The sequence below is a fragment of the Dendrobates tinctorius genome, unplaced genomic scaffold, assembly GCF_039654945.1.
Source record: "Dendrobates tinctorius isolate UK_male_01 unplaced genomic scaffold, ASM3965494v1 ptg000101l, whole genome shotgun sequence".
Classification (NCBI taxonomy): Eukaryota; Metazoa; Chordata; class Amphibia; order Anura; family Dendrobatidae; genus Dendrobates; species Dendrobates tinctorius.
In genome coordinates, this window is record NW_027361769.1 from 41,447 (window position 1) to 64,794 (window position 23,348).

Sequence of the window (23,348 nt, forward strand, 5' to 3'; positions counted from 1 at the left end):
CCATCGGACGATGCTTGCACAGACCCCCGGACATCAGCACAGCCCCCCGGCAGGCCGGCACAGCCCCCCGGCAGGCCGGTACAGACCCCCACAGGGTGCACAGCCCCCCGGCAGGCCGGCACAGCCCCCCGGCAGGCCGGCAGAGACCCCGGGCAGTCCACACAGCCCCCCGGCAGGCCGGCACAGCCCCCCGGCAGGCCGGCAGAGACCCCCGGAAGGCCCGAAATGACGGCGCATCATGATGCGCACACACCGCGCATCATGATGACGTCAGGCCGTCAATCAACTGAACTTCCGATTCCGATGCCGAATTCCGATATTGAAAAAATATCGGAAGTCGGTATCGGAATTCCGATACAGCAAGTATCGGCCGATACCCGATACTTGCGGTATCGGAATGCTCAACACTAGTAACAATTCAAAATGGTGGATAGCTTGGCAAGAACAATAGTTATATAACAGAAATGTCAAAGTATATCATGTGTTAGAAGATATATTTAATTGAGGGTGAAAGGAGTACGTGGGTTTATGGCATTTCCCTTATGTCAGTTTAACAATTCGTGGAACCATTTCCGTTAGTACTTTTTGGCCAGATAACTATTTGGCCTTGACATTCTGAGAATAAGGCTGGAGTCACACACAACGAATAAAAAATCGGACCCATTTTAACGGTCCGAAATCGCACAAAGGTATCTTAACCAGTGATGCGTTTTTGATGCGATTTTTCTTCATTGATGCGATTTTAATCACATGTAAGCATCCTTTTGACATCCGTCTGGCGAGATTTTCTCGCAGGAAAGCAAAATGGACATATAATGGAGCCCAATGACAGGTTTCCCCACACAAACTAATTAATAGATATAGACACATTAAATAAATATATATATATTTATATATATATATATATTTTATACATGTCATAGAGACACATTTATATATATTTCTAGTTCATACATTTCTTCATTGCAGAATAGCCGCTGACACATTAGCCGGCTTTTGTATAACATTCTCCTGCCCGACATGAAATGACACATGGTTTACATATAGTTAACCATTTCATTTCATGTTTTTTATTTTATGTCTATCAGTATTAATTATATGAGGGCTTGTGGGTTAAATTTTGGGCTTGTAGGGGTTCATTTAAGGGGTTAATTCGTTGTATTAAATTGCGGAGACTCCCGCTGACGTCACTGAGGCTGCAGGGAGTCCCCGTAATTTAATACAATGAATTAACCCCTTAAATGAACCCCTACAAGCCCAAAATTTAACCTACAAGCCCTCATATAATTAATAGTGATAGACATAAAAAAAACAAAACATGAAATGAAATGGTTAACTATATGTAAACCATGTGTCATTTCATGTCGGGCAGGAGAATGTTATACAAAAGCCGGCTAATGTGTCAGCGGCTATTCTGCAATTAAGAACTGTATGAACTAGAAATATAGATATTAATGTGTCTCTATAACATGTATAAAATATATATATATTTATTTAATGTGTCTATATCTATTAATTCGTTGCTTTATTTAACGGAACACTGTGATTTTACTGTCTTAGGGAAAAAAAATGCCGGCTTTTGGTGCGATTTTTATCGCAACTCACACATCGGGTCCGTTTTTACTCCCATTTTTTCTCACCCCCATAGACATGCATTGTCGAATCCGATCCGAAAATCGGTGACAATCGCAGCATGCTGCGATTGTCTCGGTCAGAGGATCGGATGCGATAAAAAATCGCATGATGGGAGCTGCCCCATAGAATAACATGGGTTCGAATGCAATGCGATTTTTTATTGCATTGCATTCGTCCGTTTTATTCGCCAGTGTGACCCCGGCCTAAGATGGGAATTTGGAACTGACCACTTGGCAGAATTATCTAACCACGTAGGCAGATAATAACAATTAAATAGTGTCATGGGTTATAAGTTGTTTTTCAGTTATTTTCTGAATTTTAGAGAACTAAGATTAACCATTTCTTTACCAACTCCCCTCTTTTTATTATCTATCTACCTGTTCTGTCTGTCCTTGCCTTCATCCGAGGCCTGCAAGATAACCCTACTTCACAAAATACATGGCTTGTCCTATGTATATCATGGGATACCAGTCCTGCTGTGTATCCATTCAGACTATACTTGAGAATCAGACCTCCTTTCCCTACTTCTATCCTACTTATTGCCCTATCTCAGAGGAATACAGACTGTATCAAGGGGAGTTATATTTGTATATGGTAATGAGATATTCATAATTACTGTAATGCAGGGTAACATATTTTTATATATATATATATATTAGTATATTTAGTGTATTTATTTTTTTCTTTATTCATAAGTAAATATTAAATCATTTAAAGTCCATAGTGTATGTAATCTCCATGGTTGTAGTTCTTTGTAGAGCCTTTGTCTTTGCTCAGACCAGCGGTTTTCCACAATGCAATCAGCCAGGTCTACTGAAGTTTGCTTGTTGCAGAATATACATTCACGCTGAACGGTGGTTATGAAGGTCGTCAGCACTTGGTTGGTTATGAAGGTCGTCAGCACTTGGGTTTGCTTGATCTCTGAATCGATATCAATTTTATTACTACGTTTACCTGGAAAACATTTGCAATTAAAACCAAGAATTTTCTTTATGAGCAAAACAAACAATCTTATCATTACTGCAATAACCAATATCACAAAAACTGCTTGAATTAGGAAATGAATTATTCCTGATATCCATCCACCTATCCCTTTAAACAGATTCAAAGGCTTTAACCATGCGAGCCATTCAGGGAGGGGCAGGTCCTCCAGGGAATTAACCTTCCGTATTCCTTCCTTTATCAGCCTAGCTTGTTCTATGTCATGAGTGACTCTCATCAGTCCGGACGGATCTATATAGTGGCAGCAGGCGGGTCCCACTACCTGACAGAATCCCCCTTGAGATGCTGTGAGATAGTCGAGCACCATAGAGTGTTGGTTGGTTATAACAATGAGCTGTCTCATATAAGCAGATCCTACATTGATGGCATCAAATAAATACTCAGTCACATTATCAAAGATATCAACCAATTCTTCTATCATCTGAGCATTTCTTATAGTTCTGAACATAACTCCCAGAGGACCAGTGAGAACCATCCCAGTCTTAAGATACCATGGAGTGTGCATTAAATGCTTGGGTGGCTAGGAGAAGGTGCACTACGCTTTGTTATCATGTGACCAGGGACATTTTTATAATGGAAGTCATTCTCATCCCATACCCAGGTGGCCGGCTCTAACCTAGCCAGTGTACATGCACCTTCAGCTCCTTTAGGAATCCACCTATACACATTGCTCCCACAGACTATATAAACTCCCTTTGGTAATTCAAACTGAAATTCATTAAGAAAAGCTATAGCTATTGAAACCAACCGGGTGGTGGCAGTGTAGAGGCACCAGGAGTAATCCAGATCTGTAGTGACTGCCCTATAATATCGTAACGGCTGACATTCTGGGTCAGTATTAATGCTTATGGACATCTCAGCTGCTCCATCTCCATACTGACCTCCTCCAGCTTCCTCATCTACATGAACCGCCTCTCTTGCTGTACATTGTGCTGTATTACCATAAAGGAAGAAATGATTCCTTGTCCAATTAGTATCATGTAGGAATCATTCTAAACACACTTGGTCACTACAAATTTGCTTATCTCCGAGGGAAAAAGGAGTTTTTACTGCAAAACTAAGCTTTACCTCCTGATCTGTCACCTTTCCTATATAATTTTTATCAGTAGCCTTGTTTCCCCAGTTTCCATCATATTCCTTAAATTCAAACAAATTGATTGGTCGCTTATTTACAGGTTCCTGTTTTCTGGTAAGATTGATTTGGAACCACGGCTGTTGTCCAACCAGTAATAGACAAGGCAGCAGAAGTTTGACTCTGCTGCTCAGCCAGATTGAGGGCCCGCATTTCCCAACACTTTCCTCTGAACAGCTCCTCTTCTGTCAATGGAGTTACGAAATATGGCATAATTTTTGCAGCAATGGGAGCATGTGAACAAATCCAACAGTTGGATAAATTTCGGACTTGGGCAATATAGTTATGGTACTGGACAAATTTATTAGCCCACAGTTTTGACACGTCATTATCCCATGGTTTAAAGACATCATTATCTTTTTTACATTGAATAGATATCACAGTGAGAAACAAGAATGGATAGTACTTCCCAAATTCCATTCTTTTAGTTCCTGTAAAATTTCTTGCAGCGAGACGTGTGTGGGCGTGATCAGCTGGACTTGATAGGGTCCCTCAAAGTGAGGATCTAGACTTTTCCTCAGGTGCTTTCGCGTCACCACCCAGTCACCAGGCTTAAGGTCATACGAATTTGCTGCAACACCTGTTGCAATGCTCCCACATAGGCCGTCATATTTGAATGAGAGGCCTGCATCTGCTGGGGAAAGTACAATCCTGTCTTGGGAGGGCTCCCAAACAATACCTCATATGGACTTAAACTTGTCTTTCGGTTGGGAGTTACCCTAACAGTGTACAATGCAATGGGAAGACACTCAGTCCATGGTTTACCTGTTTCTGCCATTGCTTTTTGAATTTTCAATTTCAGTGTACCATTTAACCCTTCCACCCTGCCACTGCTCTGAGGATGATAGGGAGTGTGAAATGATTGCTCCATTCCTAAGGCTCGAGTGATTCCTTGGCACACCTGTGAAGTGAAATAACTACCTTGGTCACTTTCAATTACCTCTGGCACTCCAAATCTGCAAACAACTTCTGACAACAGCTTTTTAACCACGGTGCGTGCATTTGCATGAGCACAGGGCCATGCGTCTGGCCAGTTGGAAAAAAGATCCACACATACCAGCACATATTCATAGTTGCCTATTCTTGGAAGCTGAATGAAATCAATCTGCAGTCGCTGAAAAGGGTGCAATGGCCTGGGGGTGCACTTTGGTGGCACCTTCACCGTTTTCCCCTACATTATGGCATGCACAGATAACACATCCCTGTACGAATTTTGCAGCTGCATAATGGAACCCTGGTGCGACCCAACTTGCTTTTACCTGGCTTACCATTCCATCCTTGGATTGGTGTGTCAGTCCGTGGGAGAGGGAGCACACTATAGGGAACAATGCCCTGGGCAAGCAATACCTACCGTCCACTCTCCACAATCCATCTTCTTCCTTCACACCTGCGTGCCTTTGCCATTCTTCCTTTTCTGGTGCAGAGGCCTGATCTTGCAGTCTCTGGAGTAATTGAAGATCCACCTCCCCCGACACCTGTACAGTGTATGTTCCTGCGGGAAGAGGGAACAAAGCAACCTTGGCTGCAATATCAGCTCGGTTGTTGCCTTCGGCTTCCTTAGTGCGCTCTTTAGTGTGAGCTTGCACTTTCACTATAGCAACTTTCTTAGGCAGCTCCAATGCTCTGAGAAGCTGGGCCACCAAATCTGCATTTTTAATGGGCTTACCAGAGGAACCAACAAACTGTCTGCTCTTCCATATGGGACCATAATCATGGCAGATGCCAAATGCATAGCGGCTATCTGTGAAAGTATTTTCTGTCAAATGTTCAGCGATTACACACGCCTCAGCGAGTGCTTTCAATTCAGCTTCTTGAGTAGACATCCTAGACATCCTAGAATGCAAAGCTTTACTTTGTACCACCTTATGTTGATCAACCACGGAATAACCTGCATAAGGTACTTCATCTTGGTAAATCTGTGGCAAATCTACATAAAACTCTTGATCTACATTAGGGATTGGTGTCTCTTGCACATTGCCAAGTAGCCATGTTAAAAATACAGTATACCCTTAGCATGTCCCCCCCAATTCATGACAAAGCAAATGGAAGTGGAGGTCATAATTTGGCATTCCTAGAGCTGAGGCTGAGAGAATGGCCTACTTCAAGTTCTTGAACCCCTCTTTTGCTTCCGGGGTCAGTTGGCATGGCTTCTCTACAGTAGCTGGTCAGCCCCAGGAATATACTCAGTGGCAGATGGAAGTGAGCTCCATTGCTTGGCTTATGGCTTTTTCTATGCAATGACCTAAGAAAAGAACTTTTTCCTTTGCTAATTGCAGTTACCTCTTGACACCTTACATCCTTCATGGTACAAAAATATTAACAAGGAAGCTGTTTCCATTAGACATACAGTACCTGTTTGATCTCTCTGCTCAGGGGATATCGTCTAATACGTACCGGGACAGTTCCTGGCTTCAATCTAATGAATACTGGCACTATCCTAAACCAACATCTGTTTTATCTTTTACCCATAGTGCAGCTGCTATCTGCTCGAGCATCTGCAGTATTTCCTCATCTTGCTCAACCTGTTGTTTTTCCTGTTCTTCTAACTGCATCATGGACATCACCGTGGATAGTGCTTCTTCCGATAAAGGGCCTGAAACAGTAATTCCCTTTTTCCCAAACTTAATGATTGCATTGACAGCATTCAAAATATCAGCGCCTATCAAGTTCAGCAGACATTTCTCTGAAACTAACAATTGGGCACATAAGTCAGTAGTCTGAGCTATTCACGCATTCATAGGTTCTGTTTCATACAAAGGATGAACCATTCCTCCTGCTCCTAATCCCTGTACCATTTTCCCTGTCATGAATTGTTGTGGCATATCCTTTTTCTTATATATTATAGTACGGCTCACCCCCAATCAATCAGGCATTTTATTTGTTGGAGGAAGATTTAATTGTGTGATAGTGATTGGACCGTCCTGTGGGGGAACCGCTATTCTTGTTTCCACTTCTCCGGGTCTGTTCTCCCATCTTTCCTTTTCTTCTCTCCCCCTGTGATGTATACCTGCCGCCTGCACCACAGTTTTCACAGCATTAATAAATGCATCCGGAGGTGTATTCCCCATAACAGGAGTCGCCTTCTGCTGCTTCTTCACTTTCCTATTGGTAATCTGGTCATCTATCCCCTGAACATGGGAAGGGATTGTATATACATTCTGGCCGTACTCTCATCACTTCTGTTCTCAGATCTTCCTTCAGTCCTATCAGTAACATATTTTTACAAATCTGGCTTCTCTGGGGTTTTTCAAATCATAGTTATGAGGTGTAAGGGTTGTCTGCAAGTGAAATGTAAAATGTTTCCTCATTTCTCCCCTCCGTAGGAATTGCTTGGGGCTGTTCTTACCGGAGTGGAGAGACTGTCTGTGAACCCCTGTGGCGACCCAAGGGTAATAAGCATAGAGGAGAAGCATCATATACAAGTCAGCTAGTTTGCATCTGCGGAGACACGGGGATCAGTCCTCCCCCCGTGTTTGGCACCTATGGGACCCCTGGCTGATGGTATATCACCAGGGTCTACCAGAGATGGGGCGTATAGAATTATACAGATGTTAAGGCTGCAGACAGAAATCTCCTGTCAGCACATAACTTCGCTCTTTGGGCTGCTTAACCCCTTACCTACAAATGACGTAATATTCCGTCCATGTGACCATGGACCTAATTACCATGGACGGAATATTACGTCATCGCGATCAGCGGCGCCCACGTGGTGAGCGCCGCTGATCGCGGCCGAGTGTCAGCTAATTATCATAGCTGACACCTGGCACAATGTGTCAGGGGCGGTCACGGACCGCCCCCGACACGTTAACCCCTTGCACACCGCGATCAAACACGATCGCGGTGTACCGGGGTTAAAGGGAAGCATCGGCAGGGAGGGGGCTCCCTCCATGCTTCCCTGAGCCCCCCACGGCAGCGCAATGTGCAGCGCTGCTGCGGGGGGCTCCTTTCCTGCAGGTCCCCGGATCCAATATGGCGACGGGGACCTCCGGGGGCCTGTAGGAAGCTGGCTTCCTCAGTGCCTGCAAAGCGCAGGCATGAGGAAGCCTGTGCAGTGCCTGTGACAGATCGCTGATCTGTCAGAGTGATCTGTGATGTGACAGATCAGCGATCTGTCACAGGACAGTGATGTCCCCCCTGGGACATTGTAATAAAGTAAAAAAAAAATAAAAAAAAGTGTAAAAATAATTAAAAAAAAATCGCCAAATAAATTAAAAAAAAAAAAAAAATATTCCCCAATAAATTCATTTTTTGGAAATAAAAAAAAAAAAAAACAATAAAAGTACACATATTTGGTATCGCCGCGTCCGTAATGACCCGCCCTATAAAACTGTCCCAATAGTTAACCCCTTAAGCGAACCCCTTAAAAAATAAAAACAAAAAACGAAGCAAAAAATAATGATTTATTATCATACCGCCGAACAAAAAGTGCAATAACGCGCGATCAAAAAGACGCATATAAATATCCATGGTACCGCTGAAAACGTCATCTTGTCCCGCAAAAAACGAGCCACCATACAGCATCATCAGCGAAAAAATAAAAAAGTTATAGCTCGCAGAATAAAGTGATGCAAAAATAATTATTTTTTATATAAAATTTTCATTGCATAAAAGTGCCAAAACATAAAAAAACGACCTAAATGAGGTATCGCTGTAACCGTACTGACCCGAAGAATAAAACCGCCTTATAAATTTTACCGCACCCGGAACGGCGTAAACGCACCACCCAAAGGAAATTCATGAAACACTGGTTTTTGTAAATTCTGCATCCCAAAAAACGAAATAAAAAGCGATCAAAAAATGTCACATGCCCAAACATGATACCAATAAAAGCGTCAACTCGTCCCGCAAAAAATAAGACCTCACATGACTCGGTGGGTCAAAATATGGAAAAATTATAGCTCTCAATATGTGGTGATGCAAAAACTATTTTTACAATAAAAAGCGTCTTTTAGCGTGCGACAGCTGTCAAACATAAAAACCGCCATAAATAATAAATCAAACCCCCCGTTATCACCCCCTTAGTTAGGGAAAAATAATAAAATTAAAAAAATGTATTTATTTCCATTTTCCCATTAGGGTTAGGGCTAGGGTTAGGGCTCAGATTAGGGTTAGGGCTAGGGTTAGGGCTAGCGTTAGGGTTAGGGCTAGGGTTGGGGTTAGGGCTATGGTTAGGGTTAGAATTGGGGGTTTCCACTATTTGCGCACATCAGGTGCTCTCCAAACGCAACATGGCATCTGATCTCAATTCCAGCCAATTCTGCGTTGAAAAAGTCAAATGGTGCTCCTTCCCTTCCAAGCTCTGCCATGCACCCAAACAGTGTTTTACCCCCTCATATGGGGTATCAGCCTACTCAGGACAATTTGTAAAACAACTTTTGGGGTCCTATTTCTCCTGTTGCCCTTAGGAAAATAAAAATTTTGGGGCAAAAATATCATTTCTGTGGAAAAAAATTTTTTTGTTATTTTCACGCCTGGGCGTTATAAACTTCTGTGAAGCACTTGGGGGTTCAAAGTTCTCACCACATATCTAGATAAGTTCCTTAGGGGGTCTAGTTTCAAAAATGGGGTCACTTGTGGGGGGTTTCCACTGTTTAGGTACATCAGGGGCTCTCCAAATGCGACATGGCGTCCGATCAGAATTCCAGCCAATTTTGCATTGAAAAAGTCAAACGGCGCTCCTTCCCTTCTGAGCTCTGCCATGCGCCGAAACAGTGGTTCCCCCCCACATATCAGGTATCAGCGTGCTCAGGACAAATTGCACAATAATTTTTGCAGTCCAATTTCTCCTGTTACACTTGGTAAAATAAAAAAAATTGAACCTGAAGTAATTTTTTTTGTGAAAAAAAGTTAAATGTTAATTTTTTTTAAATATTCAAAAAATTCCTGTGACGCACCTGAAGGGTTAATAAACTCCTTGAATGTGGTTTTAAGCACCTTAAGGGGTGCAGTTTTTAGAATGTTGTCACTTTTGGGTATTTTCTATCATATAGACCCCTCAAAGTGGCTTCAAATGTGATGTGGTCCGTAAAAATAAAATGGTGTTGCAAAAATGAGAGATCGCTGGTCAACTTTTAACCCTTATATCTTACTAACAAACAAAAATTTTGGTTCCAAAATTGTGCTGATGTAAAGTAAACATGTGGGAAATGTTACTTATTAACTTTTTTGTGTGCCATATCTCTGTGATTTAAGGGCATAAAAATTCAAAGTTGGAAAATTGCGGAATTTTCAAAATTTTCGCCAAATTTCCCTTTTTCTCATAAATAAATGCAAGTTATATGAATGAAATTTTACCACTAACATGAAGTACAATATGTCACGAGAAAACAATGTCAGAATCACCGGGATCCATGGAAGCATTTCAGAGTTATGACCTCATAAAGGGACAGTGGTCAGAATTGTAAAAATTGGCCCGGTAGTTAACGTGCAAACCACCCTTGGTAGTGAAGGGGTTAAGGGGGGCCGGTCTCATCCCCTCCGCTACTACAGGGGTGGAGGGAGCTGTGGAAACACAGACTGATCTTGGGAAGGGGGAGCAGCCTGTGTGTGGAGACGCTGCAGATTGCCTGACATACATTCTCTCATTCTAACTTCATCACACTTAGTATTAACTTCATCATTCATCATAACTTCTTAGTAATAACTTCATCATTCTTAGTAATAAAACACAACATATCATTCAGAGGTTCTGATCCATGCTGCACCTTGCACACCATAATCACATTTTCCCAATGCCATACAGCATGCTCCTTACTTAAACACTCATTGTATCTCTCAGCATCCAAACATCCATTCCTTGGCACTTCTGCCTTTTCAAGAATTGTCAGCGGTATTGTTAACTGCTTCATAATCCTGCAGGTCCTTTATCTTATATCTCGGATCCGTAGTCTGCCCTGACCAGGTGTGCCTAGCACCATAACAGCTGTCAAGGGTAGCGACCCCTGTCTTCAGCCCTGTTATGTAATAGCGGGATCCCACTGGTCTACTACAATAGCCAGCAATCCCACTATCAAAGCAATAACATAAACCGCAGCTCTGTTCTGTCCTAATGCTGATACATACTCTCCCAAACAATTAGACAGAATACTGTCAACAACACAGTTCCAAACACAAGCGCTGTATACTCCTCATACATCTGGATCTGAGCCCTTACTAGACTCTGAATATGGAAGGTCTATTCCTGAATCCGCTCCGGGTTCAATAAGATAATATTCGTGCGTGATATTATCTTGCCACCTTGGCATATACCCTCTAGAGTCCAATACATCTACCCAGCTTTTGAACAATGCATATGACAAGAATATACTCTGCGCCTATACTGGTGGACTGAACACAGACCCTTATCACACAGCATATGGTACACACATGGTAAGCATCTGTCTGACACTTCAATCACATCCATACACGCAGTACTTCTGTACTCTCCCGCTCCCTGCATCTTATCAAAAATGCTCTAGTGCCAATGGACGAAAACATCAATCACATCTATTTGTAGAAACTCTTGCTTGGTTCACTATATCCTCTATTTAGCGTCCTATCTGAGTACCGGGTTGCATACAAAAAACATTTACATTTATATTCCCATAGATTGTCTTCACGTGATTTTCCCTCTTCACTACAAACTCCCACCCGGGACCTTCCTGTAAATTTTTCAAGTAGCAACTAACTAGAGAGTTTTATCTTACTCACTGCTTTGAGTAAGAAAACTATTTTATACACTGAGCACCCATCATTTATCAAATTTCCTTTGATAATCCTTTAATTTTATTTTTGCAGATTCACACCAAACAATCAACCAATTCTTATCATTTTACTACTTACCAACTGGATTCTGTCCCTTGTAGGACAGCAACTACTGGTAACATTTGAGTCACTAAGAGAGATTTCCCTACTCTCACTCAAAGGGGCGGAGGGAGCTGCGGACACAGACTGTCGCTGTAAAGGAGGGGCTGCTGCTCGTCCCTGCGCTATTTGATTTCTCCCTCTCCTACTTTGGGCGAACTCCCTCTAGTCATCATTCTTATCAGTATTAAAATATGGATCATGCTGCTCAGCTGTTCTCATCCATGCGGCCACTTGCTCCTCATAACCATATTTCTTAATCCATTTATCATGTTCTCTGCTAAATCGCTTCCATCTCTCAATCTCAACAGCGCAGCTTAGTGCTCCACAACACAGACATAGCAACATATCAGGACAGCATTATCAGTACTACTTATCAATTAACATTTGACAAGGCATCAACAAACAAAAGAAGAATAAAAGTTAGAACAAACATAAACCAAGTATAGCAAAGCAGCAAAGCAGGATCAAGACAATTTGATTGCAATATTTTCAATATTAACAAACACTGATATCATTACAAACAGAAAGACAGGAACCTTTGTTATAGATACAGACAAAACAAATGAAAAATCATCGCACTTCATCCTGAAACAAAACAATTGTTAACAGCACTTTTGGTCTATTGCCCGGTCTTTACTTTGCAACAACAATTAAGCACATAACATTAGAATGTTAAGATGGTTAGTATTTTTAGACAGATGAACAAGTGCAAATATGCAACAACAGACAAGGACACAAAAACAAAATAGATTAAAGCAAAGAGACAAAAATAAAATAAACCTAAATCTTTTAAATTTTGTTACCCGAGGGGATTCCCATTCAAAGATCCAGACAGACTGACCTACCTACCTTGCCTGAGGGAGACAAGAAAGGATGCGAGCAAAAATGCTCACTTACCCGGGTCCTCTTTCTGCTCTCCCTGACAAAAGCAAGGCAATCTTTTTCAGTCCAAATCGATAGTTAAAAGGGAATGCAATCCCGCTGTGGGCCTCCAAGTTGTCAGTGTCAGGATTTCTTTTCTAGTCACCAACCTCAGGTAAAGCTCACTTAGAGCTTCTCTTACCTAGGATCCTAGGAGTGGAGAAATAAAAAGAGAGACACAGGTTGCTTGTCTTTCAAGTTAATCTCCTTTATTGGGAGGGTCAGGGTAGATCTTTTATAGCTCATCAGAAGAGGAAATGAACAAATATGGACAATTCCGTAATATTGTGTAACAATTAACAAAAATGGTGGAGAGCTTACACAATAACTGGCAAGAATGATAGTTATATAACAAGATGTCAACTGTATCATGTATCATAAGATATATTTAATTGGAGGTAACGGGAGTTTTTGGCATTTCCCTTTTATTAATTTAATAGTTCATGGAACCATATCCTGTTGGCCAGGAAATGGATTTGGCCTCAACATATCTAGACATTTATTATGAGAGAGATTTGGAACTGACCACTGGCAGAATTATCTAACCACGTAGACAGATGATAAAAATTAAAATGGTGTCATGGGTTACAAGTTGTTTTTCAGTTATTTTTCTAGAATTTAGAGAACTAGGATTAACCATTTCTTTGACACAATTGACTGTACGGAACCACAGATGGGTGAGTCTGAAGAGCTGTTCACACATTCTATCATGAATTCATCAGAAGTGTACTCAAAAGCTTCACAGAGTCAAGAGGAGGAAATCTGCACCGATGCCCATTTATTTAGCTGGATCCGGGGCAGAACGAAGTATGGTCTGAACAGCATCCTGACCCTCATCAGCAGACGCTTACCCCTGGGGGAGATGGTCCTGATGAGACTCAGATATCTGAGGCTCATATGGATTGTACTGTGCTGTCAGGGCAAGAAGAGGAGGAGGGTGACTCCAATGGCGAGGAATGTGATAACACAGAGGATGATGATGATGAGGTGATAGATCCCAGTTGGTGTGAACATAGAGACACACAGCTGAGTAGGTCATCTGAGGAAGATGAGGTTAGGTTGCGCTGTACATCGCAAACACGCAGTGAGGCAGCCACGACGAGCGATGCATCCTCAGCCACAACTGTGCCTCTGACCAGCAGCGTCCATGGGTCTGCAGTTTGCAGAGGTGGCAAGGGTTGCCTATTCTGGGCCTTTTTTGACACTGCAAATTATGAGCCAACTCATGTAATCTGCCAACTTTGCAAAAAAAAAAAAACTGAGCCAAGGTAAAAAGTGCAATAATTTGACTACTTGTATGAAATTTCACATGCGCAATCAACACAAGGGCTTTAAAAGTGAACCTGGAAATTATAGGCCAGTAAGTCTAACCTCTATTGTTGGCAAAATATTTGAAGGGTTTCTGAGGGATGTTATTCTGGATTATCTCAATGAGAATAACTGTGTAACGCCATGTCAGCATGGGGTTTTGAGGAATCGCTCATGTCAAACCAATCTAATCAGTTTTATGAAGAGGTAAGCTATAGGCTGGAACAAGGTGAGTCATTGGATGTGGTATATCTTGATTTTTCCAAAGCGTTTGATACCGTGCCACACAAGAGGTTGGCACACAAAATGAGAATGCTGGGTCAGGGGGAAAATGTGTGTGAATGGGTAACAGGCTTAGTGATAGAAAGCAGAGGGTAGTTATAAACGGTATATTTTCTAACTGGGTCGCTGTGACCAGTGGGGTACCACAGGGGTTGGTGTGGGACCTATTCTAATCAACATATTTAGTAACAATCTGGTAGAAGGTTTACACAGTAAAATATCGATATTTGCAGATGATGCAAAACTATGTAAAGCAGTCAATACAAGAGAAGATAGTATTCTGCTACAGATGGATCTGGATAGGTTGGAAAGCTGGGCCGAAAGGTGGCAGATGCAGTTTAGCAATGATACATGTAAGGTTATACACATGGGAAGGAGTCCATATCACTATTACACACTGAACGGGAAACAACTGGGTAAATCTGACATGGAGAAGGACTTGGGGATCCTAGTTAATGATAAACTTACCTGGAGTAGCCAGTGCCAGGCAGCGACTTCCAAGGCAAACAGGATCATGGGGTGCATTAAAAGAGATCTGGATACACATGATGAGAGCATTATACTGCCTCTGTGCAAATCTCTGGTTAGACCGCACATGGAGTACTGGTACAGTTTTGGACACCGGTGCTCAGGAAGAATATAATGGAACTAGAGCGAGTACAAAGGAGGGCAACAAAATTAATAAAGGGGATGTGGGAACTACAATACCCAGAGAGATTAGCAAAATTAGGATTATTTAGTGTAGAAAAAAAACAACTGAGGGGCGATCTAATAACCATGTATAAGTATTTAAGGGGACAATACAATCACTCCGAGGATCTGTTTATACTAAGGAAGGTGACGGTCACAAGGGGGTATTCTCTGCGTCTGGAGAAAAGGTTTTTCCACCAACATAGAAAAGGATTATTTACTGTTAGGGCAGGGAGAATCTGGAATTCCTTGCCTGAGGAGGTGGTAAAGGCGAACTCAGTCAAGCGGTTCAAGAGAGGCCTGGATGTCTTCCTGGAGCGCAACAATATTGTATCTTACAGTTATTAGGTTCTTTAGAAGGACGTATATCTGGGGATTTATTCTGATGGAATATAGGCTGAACTGGATGGACAAAAATCTTCTTTTTAACTATGTTAGCATGCTTTATTGTGGGAATTCAATTGCACAAAAATGCGGACCAGCGGACATCAACAACCATCAGCCGCCCCATCAATCACATCTGCTGCTTCCTCCTCCTCGGTTACTGTATCAACTATTGAGACACAGGTCTTCAACCACAAAACCTCAAGTTCTGTACTTGCTCCAGTCACGCTGACTGAGATGCCGCCTTCAGATGTAACGGAACCGGACAAGCCTAGATTTTGACTGATCAGAGAGAACGATCACACCACAAGTTTCTCAAACCACAGTAACATCTCCGCTTGCAACTCTCTCACGGTCCAGCAGTTTGTCTGGTTCACCGTTCTCCGCCCTCTCTCAGCACTGCAGCCAGCCCATGGTTCCGCAGTTGTGGTCACATAAAAGATAGCTTTGTCATGCGTAGGAGGAAATAAAGAGGTTGAACTCCACCATCTCCAATTTGTTGGCCACAGAAATGCTGCCTTTCTGCCTGATACAGACAGTTTACGAAATCTCATAGCCGTCGCAGTCCCCCAGTACCAATTACCCAGTAGTCATTACTTTTCTAAGAAAGCTGTGCCTGTGCTACACCAGCATGTCGCAGACATCACCCATTCCATGACAAAATCGCTGTCTGCTAGAGTGCATTTCATCACAGACACTTGGACGAGTAAGTATGGCCAAGGGGGTTACATCTCGCTGACTGAGCACTGGGTGACTCTACTGGCTGTGGGAACAGGTGCTGCTCCACAAGTCTTGGAATCCCCAAGGTTTGCAGGACAAACCTCTACATTTAACACTTCCTCCACTGCTTTTGCCTCCTCTATCACCTCTAGGGCCTCCACCTGTGCCCTCAACCTCTGCCTTAATGAGACACACGTTCCAAGTGCGGAGCAGACCCCCACCACCTCCGTACTGCACAACATGGGCTCTCTGCAATCAGGCAGTCTTAAAATTGATATGTCTTGGAGATTGCAGCCATACAGCTGAAGAGTTGTGGACAGTTCTCCAGGCTCAGTGTGATCAATGGCTGTCTCCGCTGAACCTGCATGCAGGGAAGGTGATAACGGTGCAAACTTGGTGGCGGCCCTACAGCAAGGCAAGCCCACACACGTGCCTTGCATGGCTCATGTCCTCAACTTGGTGGTACAGCGTATTCTCCACCACTATTCTGGCCTGGGTGAACTGCTCAAGAAGGCACGTAAGCTGTGTGCTCATTTCTGCCGTTCACACCCCTCTCCTCATCGACTTGCAGTGGAATTCCACTGTGCACGTTGGAGCAACTGTAGCAGCAGCAACAAGCCCTGACGCAGTATGTCATGTCATATAGCCTGGGCCAACGCAGTATGGACCTGGCGCATGTCACATTTACAGAGTGCGCACAGATTAAGGACTTCTGAACCCTTCTGCACAGTTTCAAAATGGCTACTGAGATAGTTCTCACTGATGCCGCCATCATCAGCATCACTATTCCGGTCATCTATATGCTGGAGAAGACATTGAACAGCCTGCGGGAAGAGATGGTGGTCCCAGAAGAGGAGGAAGCAGAGGCGGATGCAGAAGGGATAATACTGTCTCTAAGTTCAAGACTGTCACCACACAGGTGGGTGCCAAGGGAGGGTGGATTACTGTGATCGAGTGGGGGTGGTGATAGACACGCTGTTATCGAAGGAGCAAGATCCGAGCAACAAATGGAGGAGAAAGAGGTGATGGGCGAGCAACTGTAAGATGAAGAGGATAATACTTCCCTCTCTGTTATTCGTGGTTGGAGGGATGGGACGGAGGAAATGAGCCTCATTGTTACCCAGCCACCAACACAGCATGGGCTTTGGGCTTAGACCTCATGGTAGAGCCCGACATATGAGTGCCTTCTTGCTACACTATCTGCAACATGATCCCCGTATAGTTATGGTAAGGAATAATGCTGACTACTGGGTTGCCACTTTCTTAGATCCACGTTATAAAACCAAATTTTGCCAGACGATCCCCGCCCTAGAAAGGGAACAGCGAATGCTGGAGTATTGAAACACGCTTTTACACAACCTTAAGAGAGCTTTTCCCTAAGACAGCAGTGAAGCACACAGTTCGAATTATGGTTGTAGACTTCCAACCTCTGGACCGTCAATTCTTCAATGCCAAAATATTAGCAGCAGCAGCAGTGGTGGAAGTAGAAGAAGCAATTTCTGTAAGTCCTTTGACACTTTTTTAGGCCAACGCATGACGTGGGTTACTTGCTTACGTATTTTGGCCAAAATATTTACTAATACCTCTCATATTTTTATATGTGTTTTTTGCACTATATTTTTCAGGGTGCAGTTGGGCCCATTCGGTCTTGCAAACTGTGGTGTCTGTTCACATGGGATGCATTTGGATAGCACTGGGCAGCCCGCCTGATCTAATAGTATGGGTGTAACTAATATGCTGTTAGCCTGGATGCTGTGCATTACCATTGTGTGAACAGCGCCGCATACAAGTCTTCATTGTGCATTAATATACCAAGCAACCGCCCCTCCATACATTGGTAGGTTGTGAGCGGTTGTCTCATCGGTATTCTTGCACCTGTGTTGCCCCCATCCTAACTATATGGGCCCACTCACCCTGACAGTGCGTTTGTTTGGAGGTCTGGGCAGGTCGGCATCTCTGCCTTTTTACTGTGTTTTTGAACATTTGACATTTGCCTGAATTTTTATATCTACACGATTTACACAAATTATATTTTCTTGTGGTAACTCTATACTATTTAACATTAGAAGCTGTGTATTTTTGTAATTATTTGTATGTATACATGATTAATTACCACTTCTGTCTCTGTAAAAACAATCCCCTTTAACCCCTTTCTGACATCGGGTGTAAATGTACGCTGATGTCGGACTCCCTCCTTTTGATGTGGGCTCTGGCACTGAGCCTACATCTTTTCTTGCACATGATGGGCCAGAAATCCCGCACTTCAGTGACCGTCACATGATTGCGGGTCACCGATAGGTTGGCATGACAACCAGAGGTCTCCAGCAGACCTCTATGGTTGTCACTGCCGGATCCTATGAGCGCTGCCCAGTGGTTGGCGCTCATAGCAAGTGAGCAACTCTGCTACATGCAGGTGATCTGATCATTGCCTGTATGTAGCAGAACTGATCGGGTTATAGCAGCTTCTAGCCTCCCATTGAGACTATTGAAGCATGCCTGTGGAGACATGGGGTGGTCAGCGCGCACCCCAGTGCGCTGACCGAAACGAGATGGATCAGGGATCCTCCCACCTAACGCAGGCTCTCCGTTTAACATGGGCATAATGCTACTCAGACAACACACAGTGAGGGTAATGCAGTGTGGGCAATGCTTTATTGAACCACAAAACAGGCAGATAACACATAGAACAGTCCCAGCAACATACCCAACAGAGTGCACATTACAGAGTCTCACCCTTCCGCTGATTCACTCCCAGGGTCGCTACCCCACCTGTGGCACGCACAGAGAGGAGGTAACGACAAGTGTAGGAAGATGACAATCCATACAGTTCATACAAGGTAAAAGGCCAGTTGATCTGAGGATCACAACCTGGCTTCTCCAAACGTATCCATGGTTCAGCGATGGTGAATGGAGCAGATCTGTATTCTTCCAACCGAGGCTGAAAACCCCTAGGTTGTTTCCTGTAGAATGATAGATCTGAGTCCCTCGTGATGTAAAAACTATACGAAGTATAAAATTTGAAGTCTGGGATCTGCCGATATGTGGCTAGTTTTCTGTTACAGATAACATGATTTTAATTTTTTTTTGTCTAGTCTCGCTTGAATATAGATCAATATTAAATAGTCAACTGATGACGCCTTTGGTGAGGACAATGAAACCCGTAGAAATGTGAGGCTTGGAGAGTGAGTGTGTATACATCACCTCACCCTATATACTGAGGTGTGGGGTATATGTTTTTTTCTATTAGTCACCTTCTGTCTAACATTCAGGGGGTGAATTATGGGTATAGTTTTACATTTGGAATTAATAAAGTTTAGTTTTATCCTTTTTTCAGCATACAGGAGGAATGACAAGAGACAACCCATTTAAGAAAATTCAATTTTGGTTAAAACTATTCCAACATTATGAACATAAAAAAAGGCTTCTCCCCTATGTGATGTTTCTGATGTTTATTAACAGCTGATTTCCAAGTAAAATATTGACTACATTAAGAAAATCAAAAAGGCTTCTCCCCTGTGTAACTGCTCTGATGTCTAACAAGCGCTTTCCAGTTAAAATATTTCCCACATTCTGAACAGGAAAAAGGCTTCTCCCCTGTGTAAGGTCTGTTGAGGTGGCTCAGTGGTTAGCACTACAGCCTTGTAGTGCTCTAGTCCTGGGTTCAACTCCCATCAAGGACAACATCTGCAAGGAGTTTGTATGTTCTCCCCGTGTTTGCGTGGGTTTCCTCCCACATTCCAAAGACATACTGATAGGGAATTTACATTGTGAGCCCCATTAGGGACAGTGATGATAATGTGTGCAAACTGTAAAGGGCTGCGGAATAGGTTAGTGCTATATAAAAATAAATATTATTATTAGTAGTAAGATTTCATTTCTATTAAAAGATTTCCCACATTATAAACAGGAAAAATGGCTTCTCTGATGTGATCAAGATTTATTTTCGATTAAACATGAAGGAAGTTTCTCCCCTGTGTGAGTTATTTGGTGTGGAACAAGACTCCCTTTCTGGTTAAAAATTGTTCCACATTCTGAACATGAAAAAGGCTTCTCCCCTGGTGAGTTCTCTGGTGCCTAACACAATCTGATTTATTACAAAAACATTTCCCACATTCTGAACATGAAAAAGGCTTCTCCCCTGTGTGAATTCTCTGGTGTTTAACAAAAAGTGATTTATGTGCAAAACATTTCCCACATTCTGAACAGGAAAAAGGCTTCTCCCCTGTGTGAATTTTATGGTGATTTACCAAATCTGATTTCCGGTTAAAATATTTCCCACATTCTGAACAGGAAAAAGGCTTCTCCCCTGGTGAGTTCTCTGGTGCCTAACACAATCTGATTTATTGCAAAAACATTTCCCACATTCTGAACAGGAAAAAGGCTTCTCCCCTGTGTGAATTTTATGGTGATTAACCAAATCTGATTTCCGGTTAAAATATTTCCCACATTCTGAACAGGAAAAAGGCTTCTCCCCTGTGTGAGTTCTATGGTGATAAACCAATTGTGATTTCCAGTGAAAACATTTCCCAAATTCTGAACAGGAAAAAGGCTTCTCCCCTGTGTGAGTTCTCTGATGAGTAACAAAATGTGATTTCTGGTTAAAACATTTCCCACATTCTGAACAGGAAAAAGGCTTCTCCCCTGTGTGATCTCTATGGTGATTAACCAAATCTGATTTCTGTTTAAAATATTTCCCACATTCTGAACAGGAAAAAGGCTTCTCCCCTGTGTGAGCTCTATGGTGATTAACCAAATTTGATTTCCGGTTAAAACATTTCCCACATTCTGAACAGGAAAAAGGCTTCTCCCCTGTGTGAGCTCTATGGTGATTAACCAAATTTGATTTCCGGTTAAAACATTTCCCACATTCTGAACAGGAAAAAGGTTTCTCCCCTGTGTGAGTTCTATGGTGATTAACCAAATTTGTTTTCAGGTTAAAACATTTCCCACATTCTGTACAGGAAAAAGGCTTCTCCCCTGTGTGGGTTCTCTGGTGAGTAACAAAATGTGATTTCTGTATAAAACATTTCCCACATTCTGAACAGGAAAAAGGCTTCTCCCCTGTGTGAGTTCTCTGGTGAGTAACAAAATTTGATTTCTGTATAAAACATTTCCCACATTCTGAACAGGAAAAAGACTTCTCCCCTGTGTGAGTTCTATGGTGATTAACCAAATCTGATTTCAGTGTAAAACATTTCCCACATTCTGAACAGGAAAAATGCTTCTCCCCTGTGTGAGTTCTCTGGTGTGCAACAAAATGTGATTTCCATGTAAAACATTTCCCACATTCTGAACAGGAAAAAGGTTTCTCCCCTGTGTGAGTTCTCTGGTGTGTAACAAAACGTGATTTCCACGTAAAACATTTCCCACATTCTGAACATGTGAATGACTTCTTTGCTTTAGTAGCAGTTTGTTTTTTATTGCCTCTTTTGTGACATTGCTTTCCCTTATTACTCAGTAAGGAATCAGAAGATGGGACCTGTTTGATAGGACCAGATGACAGATCTTTGCTGTGAATGGATGATGGTATATCTGGAGTAATAGCAATCACTTCAGTTGTATCTTGTAGGATCTCAAGATCATCAGATTTAAAAATTGAAGATGTCAAATGTCCCTCTGATCTCCTGGTACATTCATCTGCTAAGATAAAAAACAATTACTACTTATTAATAAAATATCCTTTGGTTTTATATTTTTGAACATTTCTACTTAAACTGTCCATAAAAATGGCAAGCTATGTAAAAAACTTTAATTATTTACCAAGTCAATGACAGTTCACAGTCTAATAGAAAACCTTGTTGGATGAGCCAGTAGTGTGTGGTGTTCAACTGTTTGTTCATTCTGCCTCCCAAATATCAAATATAAAGAAACCAATCAATGTTATGTAGGCGAAAATAATACCAATTCTCATCTCACAAAAACAAGTCCCCACTCAGGTCCATCATCTGTCATTGGAAAAACAGAGGTTCCCACACTATTAGTGGCTCAAAGGCTGTTGAAAAGCAACAAGGTTTCTATAAACCAATCCAGCAAAATCCGCTCTCACTTCGGAGTCTTGCAGTGTGCGCAAACAACATTTAGGATCCCTGTATTTAGCAATGTTATAGTGAGAAGAATCCACTTAATTTGCTGTGTGTGTCTCCTGGAGCACAATCTGGGCACTATGTGCTGGGTAATAAAATGGCAAATGTGTAATTTTCACTCCAACATCCACTGCGTGTTAATTTCCAGAAAGTTGCTGTGGAGTCAAATTATACACTCCTTCTACACATGTGGCCAAAATTGTTGGTACCAGTTGTTTAATGAAACCCACAATGGTCACAGAAATAACTTTAATCTGACAAAAGAAATAATAATTAAAAAATCTATGAAAGTGAACAAATTAAAGTCAGACATTGCTTTTCATCCACGCTTCCACAGAACTTAAAAAAAATAAAACTCATGAAATAGGCCTGGGCAGAAATGATGGTACCCTAAAGTAAAATATTTTGTTGCACAACCTTTAGAGACAATTACTGAAATAAAATGATTCATGTACCTGTCAATGAGACTTCTGCACCTCTCGACAGGTATTTTGGCCCACTCCTCAAGGGCAACTGCTCCAGTCGTCTCGTGTTTGAAGGTTGCCTTTTCCAGACGGCATGTTTTCAGCTCTTTCCAAAGATGCTCATTAGGATTTAGGTCAGGGCTCATAGAAGGCCATTTCAGAATAGCCCAATATTTTCCTCTTAGCCATTCTTCCGTGTTTTAGCTGTGTATTGTGTGTCATTATCCTGTTGCAAGACCCATGACCTGCAACTGATACCAAGCTTTCTGACATTGGGCAGCACATTTCTCTCTAGAATCCCTTGATAGTCTTGAGATTTCATTGTACCCTGCACAGATTCTAGACACCCTGTGCCAGATGCAGCAAAGCAGCCCCAGAACGTAACAGAGTCTCCTCCATGTTTCACAGTAGGGATAGTGTTCTTTTTGTGATATGCCTCATTTTTCCATCTGAGAACATAGAGCTGATGTGCCTTGCCAGAAAGTTCCATTTTTGTCTCATCTGTCCATAGGAAATTATCCCAGAAGCTTTGTAGCATGTCAACATGTGGGTTGGCAAATTCCAGTCTGTTTTTTTATGATTTTTTTTTCAACAAAGGTGTCCTCCTTGGTCGTCTCCGTGAAGTCCACTTTGGGTCATAGAATGACGGATGGTGTGATCTGACACTGATGTTCCTTTAGCTTCAAGTTCACCTTTAATCAGTTTACAAGTTATTCTGGGCTATATTACCATTCATATTATCTGTCTCTTTGATTTGTCATCAATTTTCCTCCTGCGGCCACGTCCAGGGAGGTTGGGTACAGTCCCATGGATATTAAATTTCTGAATAATATGTGCAACTTTAGTGACAAGAATATGAAGCTGCTTGGAGATGGTCTTATA

The 23,348-nt window shown here is 42.3% G+C and overlaps 1 protein-coding gene across 1 annotated transcript; it reads right to left on the reverse strand.

Moving 5' to 3' along the window:
• Positions 1–18,554: 18,554 nt before the first annotated feature.
• Positions 18,555–23,202, reverse strand: LOC141099679 (uncharacterized). Its single transcript, XM_073587641.1, has 2 exons — positions 23,196–23,202; positions 18,555–21,556 (listed from the first exon to the last, which is right to left on the reverse strand). The coding sequence occupies exons 1-2, from the start codon at positions 23,200–23,202 to the stop codon at positions 20,163–20,165; spliced, it is 1,401 nt and encodes a 466-aa protein (XP_073443742.1). The 3' UTR covers positions 18,555–20,162.
• Between the last annotated feature and the right edge of the window lie 146 nt (positions 23,203–23,348).